At 41.9% G+C, this 17,716-nt stretch overlaps 1 protein-coding gene and 1 long non-coding RNA gene across 2 annotated transcripts; one reads left to right on the top strand and one right to left on the bottom strand.

The window, feature by feature from the left end:
- Positions 1-4,569: 4,569 nt before the first annotated feature.
- Positions 4,570-11,330, bottom strand: LOC116637241. The gene is made up of 3 exons (XR_004300433.1): positions 11,179-11,330; positions 8,227-8,348; positions 4,570-4,825 (listed from the first exon to the last, which is right to left on the bottom strand). It is a non-coding gene; the product is annotated as an uncharacterized LOC116637241 (long non-coding RNA).
- A 520-nt stretch (positions 11,331-11,850) lies between these two features.
- Positions 11,851-15,925, top strand: SPINK8 (serine peptidase inhibitor Kazal type 8 (putative)). The gene is made up of 3 exons (XM_032412658.1): positions 11,851-12,329; positions 14,301-14,347; positions 15,140-15,925. Exons 1-3 carry the CDS (start codon positions 12,191-12,193, stop codon positions 15,263-15,265), a joined length of 312 nt encoding a protein of 103 aa, XP_032268549.1. The 5' UTR covers positions 11,851-12,190; the 3' UTR covers positions 15,266-15,925.
- Positions 15,926-17,716: the final 1,791 nt, after the last annotated feature.

Here is a 17,716-nt window from a genome sequence, read left to right as displayed (position 1 = left end):
TCCGCGGGGAGCCTGCTTCTCCCTCTGCCTCTGTCTCTCTCTCTGTCTCTCATGAATAAATAAATAAAATCTTAAAAAACAAAAAAAAAACAAAAAAAAAAACCAGAAAACTAATTTAGGAGAACCCATACTTTTCTCGCCATAATTAGCTGTTTCTCTCATCTCAGTTTGGTCAGTTTCACCTTCCTGGTGAAAGCAAATCAGCAACTCTTACACCATGTGGGTGGAAATGCCCGTGGCTAACGTATATGATCTCATGATCTTGGAAAGAATCCTGTTGGACACTTCCCAATGAGAAAATATCTTTTCCTAAAATCAATAAGGATTTGGAGAAAATGTGATTTTCTGAACTTGCTCTAAGCCATATGGCAAGTTTCTCAGGTCCCCAGTAAGAGGAATAGAGCAGTTCCATTGATGGTCCTTTTGGAGATGGAAACCTCTGATTTGTCCACTGATCGCACTGAGATGTGTATCATACATACACTGTTGTCACCCCCTCCATCCCCCCTTGGCCCACCCAAGTTCACCTGCAACTGTAAAGCAAGAGGGCTTCCCCAGTGTGCTGTCATCTTTACATCCCAGGTTTGGGTGTCTTGTGTCTGCCTGAGGCTTTCTGCACCTGACATGAACCACATGGGTACCATATGTGGGTACCGCATGAACTTGCTTGGCTGCATAGACAGGCACCAGAGATAGGGGAATAAAGTTTCTGAGGGTTCCCCTCAAACCGTGGGGCATGGGAGTTGGTGGGGAAATGCTGCAGCCTCCCATACCGAACCGGGGTGATTCTGAGTTTGTTCCACACAGCATCTCAGAGTCCCTCAGTGGCAGTGAGCATAGACCTGCTCATTAATGCCACAGTGGATGGCTTTTCTACCTTCCTTATTTCCCCACTTCCTCATTTTTATTTTTCTGGGGACTATCTTCAAAATAAAGCATGCCATTTAAGTCCTTGTCTCGGGATCTTCTTTGGGAGAACCAATTCTAAGACCATTGGTATAGTGACAAGTCAACTGTTGGTCAGATGACAGTGAGGACTGTTTTGCTAGTGTTAAGTGCCACATGGGGAATGTTGGAAAGACCTGTGGTGGATTGGGACGAGGTACAGATGGAAAGTGAAGCACTAACTTACGCATTAGTCCTAGAATTTGAACTATATGTGGGGAAAGTGATTGGAAGGTCCTAGAGTCGGGTGTGTGGTCAATCATAACCTATGGACATGTTCTGAGAGCCAGAATCCCGCCACGGCAGCATTTAAATACACCCTCGTTTCTTTTCTTTTTTCTTTTTAGATTTTATTTATTTATTTGAGAGAGAGAGAAAGAGCATGAGCGGGAGATGGGGGGAAGAGGCAGAGGGAGAGGGAGAAGCAGACTACCCATTGAGCAGGGAGCCTGACACCTGGCTCGATCCCAGGACCCTGAGATCATGACCTGAGCCGAAGGCAGACACTTAACCAACTGAGCCACCCAGACGCCCCATGGACCTTCATTTCTTGTAGCAAGAAGGCAAACTGTGAAAATTAAGGCCAGGATTTCATTATAAGCGTAGTGGAATTAAAAGGATGTCAATGCGCAGACCTTGCAGGTCTTCTCTGCTAAATTAGGACACTAAAGCTGAAGGAGTAAGACCCTGATACCAAGGACAGGAACATATATTTGGATCTTCTGGAGACCAATGAACCCCTAAATTCCCCCTAAAAAATCTCTAGGTCTATGGAAGCAGTCGCCTTACCTTTGCAAGGGGAGAGCAGGGTCCCATTATCCTCTGGTCATACAAAGGCCTCCTGAAGTGGCTTCCTCCCAAGATGCTGTCTGCCCACCTCAAACTCCACTTCTGCCCCCTTCATGACCCCCAGGCCTGTAACTAAGTTCAGGTCTCAGCAGGGCCTTGGTGAGAAAGTAGCTGATTTACCAAATGAGTGGTATGCTGTGTCTCATTTGTACTGATGGGCCCTGGGGGAATAGGAGCAGAAGGGCATTGTGCGGGTTTTCACTTGCCGTGGAAAAGGCCGGGCACGGAAGTGTTTGTTGATATGAGGGCACTCACAGTGACTCAGGACTTGACATCTTGTAAAGACACATGACCCTGGCCCTTGACCCTGCTGGGAGAGCTCTTTGAAAATATGACATGATGACGCCACAGTAAATGAGGCAGAAATGCTGGAACTGCTATGGCAAATTGTGAGGGTCAGAGTTCTAGCAAAAGGACAGACAAGAATTGAATTATTAGGGGCGCCTGGTCGGTTCAGTCGGTTAAGCATCTGCCTTCGGCTCGGGTCATGATCTCGGGGTCCTGGGATCAAGCCCCACGTCAGGCTCCCTGCTCAGTAGGGAGTCTACTTCTCCCTCTCCCTCAGCCCCTCCCCACTGCTCATGCTCTCGCTGGCTCTCTCTCGCTCAAAGGAATAAACAAAAAATCTTAAAAAAAAAAAAAAAGAATTGAATTACTAGGGGCGCCTAGCTGGCTCAGTCAGAAAAGCATGCGAGTCTTGATCTTGGGGTCATGAGTTTGAGCCCCATATTGGGTGTAGAGATTACTTAAATAAATAAAACTTAAAAAAGAATAATTGAATTATTATGTGATTCCAGAGAAGCCACTAGAATGGTCCTGCAGCTGATTATGATTACTATAACCCAGCTGAGTATGGTCCTGGAGAGGACCTAGAGATTACTCCTTTCACAAAAGCAATACAGGATGCTTTAGTCAGATAGGCACCAGCATCACTGAGAAGCTCAGTGGTGAGGTTTTGTCCTCTGAAGGTCCTGGTGAGGACAGGAATGTGACTAAGAAAGTGGGCTCCCTAGTGTGAGTGGGGACAATAGGATTCCATATAATACAAGCGAGATGGTAAGAGCTCAGTCAGAAGCAAGATGGGTGTGACTGCTATGACGAGAAAAAAGTCTGGCTTTGCAACCTGGGGGCCTCTATCCACCGGGATTTGTGTCACTGGCAAATCGGCCTTCTTCCTAGGTATGAGATTGGATGGGCAGCCCCGGATGGCACTGCTTACCTTCTACAGATGAAGTGAGAAAGAATGGGATTGCAGAAGACTTATGTCAGCAGCCTAGCAGATTAACTGTGAGCTCTTATGCAACTTTGACATCTAAACCAGTTCACAGAGCCCATTGCTTGGATGGGGACCTGGGGACCTGGTGTCCTCGAGAATGGAACCAACAGAGCCTCTGTACGTATAAATAAACATATATTCATGGAGTCTTTTACCAATGGGACCTATGGCCATGGGCCCAAGTCCCTCCACACTGGAAAAAGAAGGATACCCAGATCTATTGAGGGCTATTGGATATAGATAAGGAGCTTACCCGATTACCAGGGTAACTCTAGGGAGAATTTTGTGAAAAAGTAAATAAGGATAATCAGGACTTGTAATTTCATGTTAATTATTTTGGGGAAGTCACTGAATTTTCATCCTCCTTGGATGGCAACTGCAATCTTCAAATCTGTAGTTCTTATGAATCTCCAAAGATCCTTAAAAGAAAAGGGCCTGGAAGCTGTTTCCAGTATTTGTAAAAGCGTATTGGAAATCATATCTACATTAAAGCTTCAGAAGCTAAAAAAAAAAAAAAAAAAAAAAAAATCTGTGCCCAGTCAGAGTCATGCCAATCACAGTGGCCGGAGCTGTGTTGTTTGCACAAGAAATTAGTCAAGTTTTGGAGAATGACAGTGTATATAGATTTCAGGGAGACTGTCTCTTCAATTTTTAATTAAGTCCAGAGGCCATATGGACGGCACCGTGTTCACGCAGGCTTCATGTGGGCTGGTGTGTTTATGTTGTATTGTGCTTTCTCGAGCAATCTGCCATCACCTCGGCTCTCAACATGCATTCAATGACTCACTGCCTTAGACAAATACATGTTTTCTATAATAAACACACACACGTCATTTCCCCGGGAGCACTTTAACCAAACCAATTCCTTTGGAAGTTAAACTTATATGGTGAGCCATTATCTTTCATTTAATGATAATTTGATATTTTGTTATATTTCACTTTTTCGGTTTCGGATTCCTGTCTATACATTCCTTGCTTGTTGATTTTTCTTCAGCTCCTTTTCTCTTATTCAAGGGCTGCTACCCTGCTTTCTTTCTTTCTTTTAAATTTTTATTTAAATTCTAGTTAGTTAACATGTCATGTAATATTGATTTCAGGAGTAGAATTCAGTGATTCATCACTTACATATAATACCCAGGGCTCATCATCACAAGTGCCCTCCTTAATACCCATCACCCATTTAGCCCATTGCCCACCCACCTCCCCTCCAGCAGCCCTCAGTTTGTTCTCTCTCTTTCTTCAATATAGATATTTCTATAGGCTTCTCTTATACTTTTTAGATAGTCTTATCACTATTTCGCTATTTATCATTATTTATTACTTAGTCTTTCATGTAGCGTTAGTGAAGCATTGATTCACTGGAAAAAACATCCTTCAACAGAAATGTAACCGGGCCACAGGGGTGCATGAGCACCTGGCTCCGGGCTCCCAAACAGACCAAGTGTGGCCACTCGCTGCTGACAAAATCCAAAGGCAGAGAGACCAGCGGTGGTGAAACAAGAAAGGAATTTATTTCAGGGAGGCCGACACCTAGAAGACAGCAGACTAGCATCTCAAAGATGGTCTCCAAAGTGCTGAAAATACTCCCAGGTTTATATAAGTTCGGTGGGTACATGCAGGTGGATAGTGAAGGTCAGGTCGATCTCGTCTTGGGGTCAGTCGCCATCATTGTCTTGCTGGCTCAGGGTGGTTCTTATTGCTTGAGGGGGTAGTTTCAGTTCTCACGGGGGATGCTTTGCCCACAGGGTCTTTGGCCTGAGTTAAGAGATAATGCTAGAAAGAACTGAATCAATTAGAAAGGAGGACTGAGGTCAAAATGGAGGTGCTTGAAGTCCTCTTTCAGACACATATAACAAGTATCTCTCTTTGACAGAAAACCAGGACTTCTTCATATTCTGATTCTATTATTAGTAGCCTGTGCCGTTCCAACTATCCATTTGCTCATTTCCTCTCTGTCTTCTCCCCAATCTCTCACCTACTTCTTTGAATAGCTTAAATATTTGGGTCTTCAAATATCTTAAACTATTGGCTTCTTAGTTCTGTGCCTCTGTGTTCTATGTCCCAAACTTCAACAATTTTCTGATCCAGAATCTCTCATCATGTTAAATATTCCATTAAATGTGTGGTTTGGGACTGGGATAAATTCCTTTCAATAAGCACACACACACATTTGGGCATTCTGTGTCCTATTGATGTGGGAAACAAAGGCAGAAGAAAAATTATTAAATTTCCTTACTACCTAGAGACCACTGACAAGTCCTTGAAATAGGCAGAGTGACATTCCTCTAGGGACTCAGCTGCCTCGATGTTAATACTTTGCTAAGGGCAAAAGACAATCCTAGCCCGACTCCCCCGCCCCCCCAATCCTGTAAGTCTACTTTAACATATAAAAATTCCTTTGGAAACTTCCTTTATCTCTAAACCCCCCAAGATACATGTTGGTAATCATCCTCCAAGCATATGACCCACTGATATACACCTGAAGGGTCTCATGACTAAGGTTTTATTAGATAGTAATAAATGACCTTTCCCCAACAAGAGCTAGCCCCCTCAAGGTCTTGAAAACCTTGCTTCCAGAATTCCTTAGAGATTACGCTCTCCCTAACCCCCTCCCAACCTGAAAGTATATAACGGGCCACCCCTCATGACCCTGGTGTAGCTCTTTCTGCCCACGGGTCCTGTCCCTGTGCTTTAATAAAACCACCTTTTTGCACCAAAGACATCTCAAGAATTCTTTCTTGGCCGTCGGCTTTGAACCCTAATAACGTCTTTCCTACATCACTATCACTTTCTGAGAACCCAGAGAGAATGGGATATTCTGCAGGATGGGTTATACTCGGAAAGGAGTTCAGATACGCTGGACCCTTCTGTTCCTAACTACTTTGATTTCATTTAGGGTAATCTTCTAAGGATACCTGTTTTATTTTATTTTTTTTAATTAAAGATTTTTATTTACTTTTGAGAGAGAGAGCATGTGTGAGTGAGAGCATGAGCAGCGGGGAGGGTCAGAGGGATAGGGAGAACAGACTCCCTGCTGAGCAGAGAGCCTGATGTGGGTCTTGAGCCGAAGGCAGATGCTTAACCGACTGAGCCACCCAGGTGCCCAGGATACCTGTTTTAAAAGTATTTTAGAATTCTACATTTTCCTGTGTCATCTTTTATAAAAATGTCTGGTTTTATACACAAATACTAGGAACATTATAATTTTTCTGCTTATAAAAGGAACAAAATCTTTGAGTTCCCATACTCTGATGGCATATGCTGGGAGATTCTCATTTGTTTCTGTCTCAGAGCCCAGTACAATTAAGGAGACAATAAGTGTCTCTCTCACCCAAAGTGCTTGTAATCATTGAGAAGCTGCCCACGTCCTTTACTTCAGTATATAATTGGACACGTAACAATGTAAGTCTGGAGGTTTCAGAGATTCAAATGATCCTTTTGGATAATTTTTAATTGTTATTTCTGACCCTAAACATATTTTCCTACCCCTGCTATTATTTGTTTATTCTTGTTTTTTATTCTGTTTTTTTCATCAACTCCTTCAGGTGGTATGAACGAGTTGATTGTTAAATGGAAGTGAAGAGTTGACTTGGGTAGCGGGTGGGTGGGTGATCCAGGGAAGTATTTAATGGTGACAATCACTTATCCCGGAAGGAAGCCTGAACGGAGAGGCTATTTTGTGACTGAGCTGAGAATTGGTCTCTTTCTATTGCTTGGTTTACTAAAATAACCCATATATGGTTGCTTACGTTATCTTTCACTTTCTGGATACGTAAAGCGTGTTTCTGTGCTTTGCTTGGGCGTCACCCATGTCCCCCTACTTCGTGGAAGTGCTGTGATTCAGCTTTTCCATCCTCTTGGCTTTGGTCTGGAGCTCCCTCTTCTGCCACCTTGCCTGGTCAAACAGCCTCCTGCATGGCTCCCTACAGCGGACTTCTTTTTTTTTTTTTCTTTATAACATTTTCTTTTTTAATGTTCAGTTAGCCTACAGCAGACTTCTATATGCACCATCTGACACACCGTCCCGGGAGGAGACTAAGCCATCTACTTGCTTCCTTTTCTTAGAAGATAAAACTCCCAATATTGGACTCTCACCTTTGTTTTATTGATCTGTTTTCCTATTTCCTAATTCATTCTCAAAACTATTAAAGCTATTTGTTGGCTTATAAAGATCTATTTACTTCTTTTCTTTCTTTTTTTAAGATTTTATTTTTAAGTAATCTCTATACCCAACGTGGGGCTCGAACTCACAACGCCAGATCAAGAGTCACATGCTCCACTGACTGAGACAGCTGGTGACAAGAGCTTCATCATCATAGCTCTGTATGTGTAAAATATTTTTCACATAAGTCCTATTTTACTCCATATTTAAATCTGAGCTTAAATATTTAAATTTAAAATATCCAGACAACTTAAATATTTAAATTAAAAATATAAAGCAATAAAATTTTGCAAAAAAATCTACATGACTACATCTAAAATTTAGGGGCAGGGACAACCATATCAAAGAAGATAAGAAAGCAGAAACTCTGTAATAATAAAATGGAATTACTTGATTAAATACCATGTAAAAACATTTGTGTGATAATATGTTCTATAAACACAATACACAATTAGCACATAAATAATCGATCTAGTAAAAATGTACTTTGCAGATTATAAAATTTGATTAGTTACACAGAAGTAATAACTCTTATGAATTTCTGAGGAAAGACTAAGGGAAAACTGGGGAAAAGGTATGAATTTTCAGTTCACAAAGACCAACCCAAAAAGATACAACCTCCTAGAAAAATATTCACATACATTTGGGTGAAGAAATGCAAATTAAAGTAACAATGGCAGGGCGCCTGGGTGGCTCAGTCAGTTAAGCATCTGAATTTGGCTCAGGTCATGATCTTGGGGCCCAAGGATCCAGCCCTGCGTGCAGCCCCATGTTGGGCTCTGTGTTCAGCCAGAAGTCTGTTTCTCCCTCTCCCTCTGCCTCTTCCCCAACCCCCATGCTCTCTCTCTGTCTCTTTCAAATAAATAAAATCTTTAAAAATAATAGTAAAATAACAATGCCATATCACTTTCTACTCGCCAAACTGAGGGAAACACTGAAATTACTAATGCACACTCCTACTTTGCTGGTAGAACTCTGATTTGTTTCAACCCACCTGGAAATCCACGATCCTCGTCCTCTTCCCTCGTCTCCCTCCCTCTTCTCCGTTTCTCCCAGTCTTCCTTCTCTCCCTCTTTCCTTTCTCTAAAGCAGCATCCCACTCCTGTGAGTCTGAATCTGCCATAAGAATAAAGAAACAAGAATAAGCTTGCTACAAAGCTGCAATCAGCAAACATCTAGGTTCTTATATACTCAGTAAAAAATATAATGAGGCTACTAATATTGGAGACTGTGGAGTGTAAAAGTGAAAGACCCCAGAGCCAGTTCAAATCTCAGCTGTGCTACTCATCAGATATGTGAATATTGGCAAGTTATTTAATCTGACAGTGTTGCATTTTCCAGATCAGTGACATGAGGATAACATTGTATCTAACCTCATGAGTTTGTTTTGATAATTAAAATAGATCTTAACCCACTGAGGCACCCAGGCACCCCACCCCCATCTACTTATTTAATGTGAACATGATTTTTTCAGTGTGTATCTGTGAAAACAAAGGGTAAATACAGAACTGATGCTGGATCCTGAGTAATTCCAGCAACAAGTAATATTCAAGGGTATATACACAAATAACTGAAAAACATCAGCACCATGCATCTCATTAAGAGATGTATACTTAGGAGCACCTGGCTGGCGCAGTTGGAGGAGCGTATGACTTTTGATCTTGGAGCCGTGAGTTAGAGGCCCACACTGGGTATAGAGATTACTTAAATAAATAAACTTAAAAAAAAGAGAGAGAGAGATTTAATAAAAATTTACTTCTATGTTAAATAACTATCAAAATTTATAATATATGCTGTTTTGATCAATATGTACTACTGTTTGTGATAACTCAACCCAAAAGAATTTTATTAACACTTTATATCCTATGGTCACAGGAAATTGAAAACATCAATTCATTGCATATTTCTGTTGAAGAAAATTAGAAAAGCCTGACCAGTAAAAATTTGTAACATAACATTGTGTATAAAATTGTAGGGAAAGTAGAATGAAAATTCTACTCATTCAAGGAAGAAAAGTATGTAAAATTTCAAACTGCGAGCTCATCCATATGTTTGGTTACGTCAAATCACCATAGAATGTAGATTCCACTGGATACATCTTAAAGAATGACTTTCACTTTCAACATTTTTATTTTAAAACGTGTGCATTTAATCATTTGTAACCATTTAAACTTAGGGTGAAACATTTTACATGCCACTTAAAAAATATCTAAGTGGGGGCGCCTGGGTGGCTCAGTTGGTTAAGCGTCTGCTTTCGGCTCAGGTCATGATCCCGGGGTCCTGGGATCGAGTCCCACATCGGGCTCCCTGCTCAGCAGGGAGTCTACTTCTCCCTCTGCCTGCCGCTCCCCCTGCTTGTGCTCTGTCTTTCTCTCTCTCTGTCAAATAAATAAATAAAATCTTTAAAAAAGAGAGAGTTTTGGGGCGCCTGGGTGGCTCAGTCGTTAAGCGTCTGCCTCCGGCTCAGGTCATGATCCCAGGGTCCTGGGATCGAGCCCCGCATCGGGCTGTCTGCTCAGCAGGGAAGCCTGCTTCTCCCTCTCCCACTCCCCCTGCTTGTGTTCCCTCTCTCGCTGTGTCTCTCTCTGTCAAATAAATAAATAAAATCTTTAAAAATAAAAAATAAAAAATAAAAAAGAGAGAGTTTTAAAAAAATATCTAAGTGGGGTGTGGGTGCCTGGGTAGCTCAGTAGGTTGGGTGTCTGACTCTTGGTTTGAGCTCAGGTTATTGTCTCAAGGTTGTGGGATCAAGCCCCACGTCGGGCTCCGTGTTCAGTGCAGAGTCTGTTTGGGGTTCTTGCCCTCTCCTTCTCCCTCCCCCTCTGCTCCTCCCGCTCTCTCTCTCTCTCTCTCAAATGAAATAAATAAATAAAATCTTTTTAAAAAAATCTAAGTGGGCATCAAATTTAGAGGGATTGAAAGCAAAAATTTTGGAGACTATTATGGTACACGCTGTGGTCAATCAGAACAGTACTGAGAAAGCAGAGGCACCTGGGTGGCTCAGTTGGTTAAGCCTCTAACTCTTGATATCAGCTCAGATCTTGATCTCAGGGTCTTGAATTCAAGTCCCAGGTTGGGCTCCACATTGGGCTCCATGCTAAGTGTGGAGCCTACTTAAAAAGTAAACAAACAAACAAACTAAAAACAGTACTGAGAAAGTATACTCCACCTCCCAGAACTATGCGGCATGTCCCTATTTAAGGCCATTCATCAAGCACTGGGACCTACAGAATTTATGATACCCAATAACCTCTGAACTTTTCCTTTAAAGTTGGTGTGTGTTTTGTTTTGTTTTGTTTTAAGATTTTATTTATTTATTTGACAAAGAGAGAGGTAGTGAGAGCAGGAACACAAGCAGGGGGAGTGGGAGAGGGAGAAGCAGGCTTCCCGCCGAGCAGGGAGCCAGATGTGGGGCTCGATCCCAGGACCCTGGGATCATGACCTGAGCCAAAGGCAGACACTTAATGACTGAGCCACCCAGGCGCCCCAAAAGTTGGTATTTTGAGGGACTTTTGTTCCAAGTGGTAGAAAGAGCTATCGTTTAGTGCTCATGGAAAGAGCACTCCATCCCAGGATTCCTCAACTCCACTCAACAAGGCTGAACCTGAACAAGGCGGATTCCATATAAGATAACTTTCCACTTTAAGATTCTGTGAGTTAGTATTAGAAACCTTCTAAATTAAAGGTTTCGATAAACTGAATACAGAGTTTTGACTACTGATGAAATAAGTAACTGCATATGAAGCTGTGGCAATTTATAGTACTGTCTACACACCCAAAGCTGTCCTAGATACAATGATTGCTATACAGATAAAAATACAAGAATTCAGTATTTGGGTAGGACACATCTCTACATTGCTAGGTCCAGGTTTGGCAAGAACGACTAAATTCTGGAGCGGTAATGGACAGTACATACCACCCTTAAAAAACTGAAATAGAAACTCACGAGATTTAGGCATGACAGAATTTGGAGTTGGAAGAAATAGGTATGAGTTGTAACCACATTCTTAACTTCAGAGTTCCCTTCCTTCAGGGCGCCTGGCTGGCTCAGTCAGTGGCGTGTGTGACTCTTGATCTCCAAGTTGTGGGTTCGAGCCTCACATTGTGTGTAGAGTTCACTCAAAAATAATAAAAAAAATCTTTAAAAACAAAGTTCACTCTCTTCTGCTGTCAGGCATCTCAGCCTTGAAAAGACATTTCCTCCCTCACCCACCCACTCCCACACACGTCGTAATTTCATTATCAACAAACTGGAAATAAAAAATATCTCGTCCAGCCTGTTTTTCACAGCAACTACGGGAGTCCCAGCAGGTAAAGTGGACATACTAATCTGCAAACTTTTGAGTAGGAAAAGGGTTATATTCTTTATTATTTGTTTTTACTCAGGGAGGGTCTTGGGCAGAAATTACCTAGATATATAATTTGCCTGGAAAATGTATCAAAACCATATAAATAATGTCAACTGCCTTGTACTATAATATTTTCAATAATGCAAGTAAGCTGTTGGTAAATACTCTATGGTTTTCCCTTCAATACTGATATAGATTACTAAATATTAACACCAAAGTAATAATATGGAAGATTAAGAAAGGATTAAGAAATGTTTTGTTCCTTCCTGTCTTTTATTGTCTGTTGATTTAACACGTGTCACTGAACTTCCTAGTGACTGCCCTTCTTACCTCAGAGATAAAGATCAACTTTTAAACATTTAATCGCAAAGTTCTTGGTGCCTATTCTTTATCAAATGATCCCCTGCAGATAGTCTTTACTAGCTCTTTTTCTGGCATCTTCTAAAATTCCATTTTTGAGATCATTTTCTTCTAATGTCCAATTGTTCTAGAGAAATAAATGAAGCCACTTAATTGCATCAGACAAAATTCATTCCAAATGGCCTGAGGAAAGAACATACTTGAAGGATTTAGACTTCACTTCCTGGTCAATGCGGGATCTCTGTGAGAATGAGTACTTCACGTGGAACTTGCTCTCTCCTACCATCAAAGGCTGCATATTTTCATAGCTCTTCTGCCACCATGAAGGAGGTTTTCTCGAATGCCGTCCTTGTCCTGGCCATCTCCGTGTGGGCTGCCCTTGCAGTTGGTGAGTTATGTATGTATCCTTGCTCTGCCCACGTTTTCTGGGGTATATCCAGTATTACAGTAAAATCAGAGGCAGGAGTGGAAGTGCTGTTCAGTTTTGTTTAATACTAATTCCTTTATGTTACAGATGTAGAAACTGAAACCCAGAGGAAGAGAGGATTCATTCCCTCAATGTCATTGGTATCAAAGCTGGGAGTCAAATCCAGACCTTCCAAACCCAGGACCACTGAACTTTCCAAAATACCTGATTACTATCGAAGCATTCAAACCTTAAAAACATTCATTTCCAGAATCTGTATATTTACATTTCTCAAACCCCAAAGGGAGTGTCAGGCAGGACAGCGAAGCAGAGACTGCCAGGAGGCGGTGGTGAGGGGCTATAGTTACAGGGCGGAATGAGGAAGTATGGGGACTTATGGAATTTTCCCTTTTTTGGTAATCTGAGGAACTGTGCGTGGCTGTAACTGGTCAGTTAGGGCCTATGGCTATTTCATGTGGATTGCTTCATGAGCCTGTTGGTGTTAGCTTGGTTGTCGGTGGTCACTGTGGGCCCTCTTGCCTTCTTCAGATTTCTATTGCACAAGCCTGTTGCCTAAAAGCAGCCTCTACACTCAACAGGTCCTGTTTCCATCTGGACTCTGAAATTCTCATTTATCTTCAATTTTTTACGTTCTATTGGTGCTTTCTCTCACTTAAAACATTTTTTTCAAGCCTCTCACATCTTAAGAGGCTCTGTAACAAATTGAAAACTGTTCTTCCTGCCTCTAGTATCTTATGGGGAAAACCCCTTTTCTTCGTCTACTGAAGAAAAAACTATTTCCTTCTACTCCAACACTTCTGACACCAAATGTGTGGGTTTTCCACACCAAGCAATCCTCCCATTTTCTGTGGACACCAACTGGGTATCCCACAATTAAATATAATTATGGCACTACTATCTGGCATCCATCCAAACACCACAGTTAAGGACTCAGTCCCACAAGACTGCCCCTACTTGGGACAGCAGTCACAAGACTGGGCCTCCAGTACTTCTAACCAACAAGTTATAAGTCAGGAGTTCCCCTGACACCCTCCTCAGGTTCAGTAACTTGCTAGAATGGCTCACAGAACTCAGGATAGTGCTTTACTTACTGTTACCAGTTTATTATAAAGGACACAACTCAGGAACAGCCAAATGGAAGAGATGCATAGGACAAGGTATGTGGGAAGGGGCAGAGAGCTTCTATGACCTCTCTGAGCATACCACCCTCCTAGCACCTCAGTGTGTTCAACCTGGAAGCTCTCCAAACCTTGTGGTTTAGGATTTTTATGGAGGTTCCATTATGACAGTGTCAACTGAGAAAAAGAGGCAAAACTGAAGAAGAACAAAGGCTTCTATCTGTCTCGGAATTGCAATTTGGCAAGCACGGTTTCCAGAGTAACCAGAAAAGTGTCCTGCTCACATGGGAAAGCAAGAGGGGTTTTATGAGAAAGAAAGAGGGTAACTACAGGATATAAAGAAGAGAAAAGAACTTAATTCGGTGCTAACCGGTTGAGCTGCTTTTGGTGACTACCTAGTCGATTATTTTATAGGTGCTATCAAACAAAACTCCTCCTGGAATGCATTAGTCAATGCTTCTGTCTTCATAAAGGTCATGTCAACAGTTTTATGGTCTGAGGACCTGTTGTTCTGTTGGATTTTACAAGCAACTGTTTGTAATACAATGACCCCTTCTGGCCCAGTTCAAGAGTTCATTAGTTAGAAAGGAAAACAGAGCTTCAAAATGGAATCTCTCCTGTCTAAATATTTTATACAATTCCACAAAGGCACGCTTGATTAAATCATTGGTCACTGGCAATTAATTTAATCTCCACCTTCTGATGGGATATGTTGCTTCCTGGGTGCCAAGCAGGGTCTCCCTCATCCTAGCTTTTTTCCCCTAAGGTCAGAAGACAGAGCAGCAACTCTTCCGAATGTGTTTTTGTCTTCCAGATTTCCCTCTTCCTACAGGCACAGGGGCTCGCCTACGAGAGACAAAGGTGAGCTCTACTTCCTTGGTTCCCAAGAACAAGAATGGCGAGTAAGCCAGTTTCCTGGATAGTCCCCAGAGCTTTCTTCTGAGAGGTGGGGGCAGAGGGGACTTGTGTGGGAATAACACCACAGTAAAAGCTGGGTCATCAACTGTGTGTAGCACATTTCATATGTTCCTGGGCCCTCTTCCCATGCATCATTCCAACCAGTTCATACTCTCTTGTGGGATAGAAGCCAAGTATTTTGAACCATTAAATGGATGATGAAGTCATGGCTCAAGTTCAGGTCTGTCCTATGCTGCAGTGGACATTCTTTCAGCCGAGACAGGCCAAAATGTACATCCTGCCTCCCCCACACTAAGGCCTCACAAATATTCTCTCTGTCCCCTTCCTTCTATACCCTACCTCTGCTGTGGTAAGTTTGACATCACTGTTGTCTGAAGCACCACACACAAGTCACTCAGTAATGTTCATAAGAAAAGTCTAACCTTCAAGACATGTTCCTTTCTGTAATCTAACAATCACATTTTGTGGTTGGTAGGGCAGGGATTTTCATCCTAATGAGGAACTTACATTTTAGACTGGGGAGTTCACAGATTATATGTTACATTATAGTATATATTATATTATAGTCATATTGTTGGGTATGTGCCAGGAGTCAAACCCCAAAGCTGCTAAAGACTGTTCCCTGGATGCTTGGTCTCGCATTCCTTCTTCAAGCCCCCTACCCCACTACCAGTGACAATGGTCAGAGGTCCTGGAGGAAGGCATCTGAAGCAGTAATCTGTGTCTCATCTTCAGGCGCAGTGCACTGGGAATATAAATAAGTGCTGGATTTTCTCTTACATCAAGCCAAGTGAACCCATATGTGGCAGTGACCAGGTTACTTACAGTGGTGAATGCCATCTCTGCTCCCAAATCCTGTAAGTCTTGATTTTTATTTTCCCTTCTCCCAGTCAGGAGGCTAAAGGTAGCCAAGATAGGAGTAACCTCTTCAGAACGCTTCCTACTGGTTAGATCTTCCCTCCAGTGACTCCTCCATGATTTGTTCCTCCATTTCTTCGATCTTCCCTTATGCTCTCAGAAGTGATCCCATTCACACAATTGCAGAAACAGAAACCCACTGAGTCGAGAGTGTTCTGTCTGGCCTGGACAAGTATCAAGTGGAAAGTTCTCAGCAGCAACGAGCCACAGCAATCAGATCATGTGACCGCAGATGAGGGTTACCCTCAAGCCCCCTCAGGCCAAAGAATAAAAGCCTGATGAAGAAGAGGAAGAGGGGGCCAGGTGCAGAATCTTCCCAGCTGTTGCTTTATTGATCCTTAAATGGGTATTATCCTCTCAAACAACTTTCTTTAGCTTCCAACTTTCTTTTAGCTTTCATGCTTTAACTTTCATGGCTTAGTCTTTGGGTCCATCATATGTTAGGCATGAAGTGGCCAATGCTTTGGTCTAAGAGGAACAGCAAGGCACAGAGGTTTTCATCAAGGAGGCTGCCTTACAGAGTTTGGAGGAAGATTCCCTGACATCTGCTTTCTCCTTTAAGGAAAAAGCAACACCTTTGGATGACTAAGATTTAGAGATTAAGTCCAGTATTTTAAGAGAGAGAAAAAGCAAAGACAGGAGAGTAGATAAAATTTTCTTTCTCTCCTTCCTCTTGTCTTCTCCTTAAAAGAAGAAATAATAACCCTGGTCACAATAAGAGATGTCAAGCTGGGCAGGATTGGACTTTCTTGCATGCCTTGCTGCATAAATACCAAAATTTACACTAGAACCCATAAAAGACTTGTGAGGTGAACAACTTTAGCATCAGCCTCCAGGACCGGCATAGACAGCTGACGATCAGAATGCACAGTCTGGGGGTTTAGGACATCACAGACCCAGAGAAGGCTAAAACCAGGAGATACTTGAGAGACAGATGACTTTCAAAGAACTCACACTGACTAGTATTTTCTGAAATATATTCTTAGTAGTTAATAGGGGAATGAAAGGATTTTACTGTATAATAATCTAGTTTGGACTGATACCACATTAATTACCAAAGTATTTTTAAAAACTTTGCTCCTGATAGCTCCATTCTACCCCCTCTTCTTTGTATATTATCATGCAAATTATACCTTCATACATGGATGCCCATCAATACAGATTGGTAATTATTGCTTTACGTAGTTGCCTTTTCAATCAGAGAGGAGAAAAAATTATAGACAAAACATACATTTACACTGTCTTTTCTCTTTCCCTATATAGTTACCTTTACTGGTTCTCTTTGTTTCTTCATGTGGATTTGAGGTTCTGTCTAGTGTCTTTTCACTTCAGCCTGAAGGACTGTCTTTAGTATTTTGAAGCAACAAATTCTCTCATTTGGGTTGTTTCCTCATTTTAGCTATTGTGAATAGTGCTGCTATGAACATTTATGTAAAGGTATGTACTTGAGCACCTGTTTTCAATGTTTGGGGTATAAACTTAGGAGTGGAATTTACTGGGTCCTATAGTAATTATATGTGTAACTTACTGAGAAACCACCAAATGTTTCCCACAGGGACTGGACCATTTTACATTCCTGCCAGCAACATTGAGGGTTCCAGTTTCCTCACATTCTCCCCGACATTTTTTAATATCCATCCTGTGGATGTGAAATGATATCTCATTATGGCTTTAATCCACATTTCCCTAATGACTAATGATGTTAAGCATCTTCATGTACTTGCTGGCCATCTGTACACCTTCTCTGGAGACATGTCTATTTGAGTCTTTTGCCCCATTTTTTAAAAAGATTTTATTTTATTTATTTATTTGAGAGAGAGAGAAACAGCATGAGAGGGGAGAGGGTCAGAGGGAGAAGCAGGCTCCCCACTGAGCCAGGAGCCCGATGCGGGACTCGATCCCAGGACTCTGGGATCATGACCTGAGCCGAAGGCAGACCGTTAACGACTGAGCCACCCAGGTGCCCTTTTTCTTTTTTTTACTTCATTCTTTGTCTTTTTATTTTTGAACTGTAAGAGTTCTCTATATATTCTTAATACTAGATATTATAATTTGTAAATATATTCTCCCATTCTGTAGATTGTCTTCCACTTTCCTGATAATGTATTTTGATGCACAGTTTTGAATTTTGATCAAGTTCAATGTATATATATGTATTTTTTCCTGCTGCTTCTCCTGCTTTCAGTGTCATACCTAAGGAGCCTCTGTAAAATCCAAGGGCATGAAGACTTACCCCTATGTTTTCTTCTAAGAGTTTTATAGTCTTGGCTATTAAATTTAGGTTGTAGGGACACCTGGGTGGCTCAGTCAGTTAAGCATCTGCCTTCAGCTCAGGTCATGGTCCCAGGGTCCTGGGATCCAGTCCCACATTGGCCTCCCTGCTCAGCGGGGAGC

Source organism: Phoca vitulina, unplaced genomic scaffold, assembly GCF_004348235.1.
Source record: "Phoca vitulina isolate PV1807 unplaced genomic scaffold, GSC_HSeal_1.0 scaffold13, whole genome shotgun sequence".
Taxonomy (NCBI): Eukaryota; Metazoa; Chordata; class Mammalia; order Carnivora; family Phocidae; genus Phoca; species Phoca vitulina.
This window is presented reverse-complemented; position numbering and strand designations above follow the sequence as displayed.

Coding starts and splice junctions, on each gene's coding strand:
- SPINK8 (XM_032412658.1), top strand. CDS start 12,191: ATGAGTACTTCACGTGGAACTTGCTCTCTCCTACCATCAAAGGCTGCA. Junction 12,330..14,300: donor GTGGGCTGCCCTTGCAGTTG/GTGAGTTATGTA, acceptor TTTGTCTTCCAG/ATTTCCCTCTTCCTACAGGC. Junction 14,348..15,139: donor CTCGCCTACGAGAGACAAAG/GTGAGCTCTACT, acceptor TCTCATCTTCAG/GCGCAGTGCACTGGGAATAT.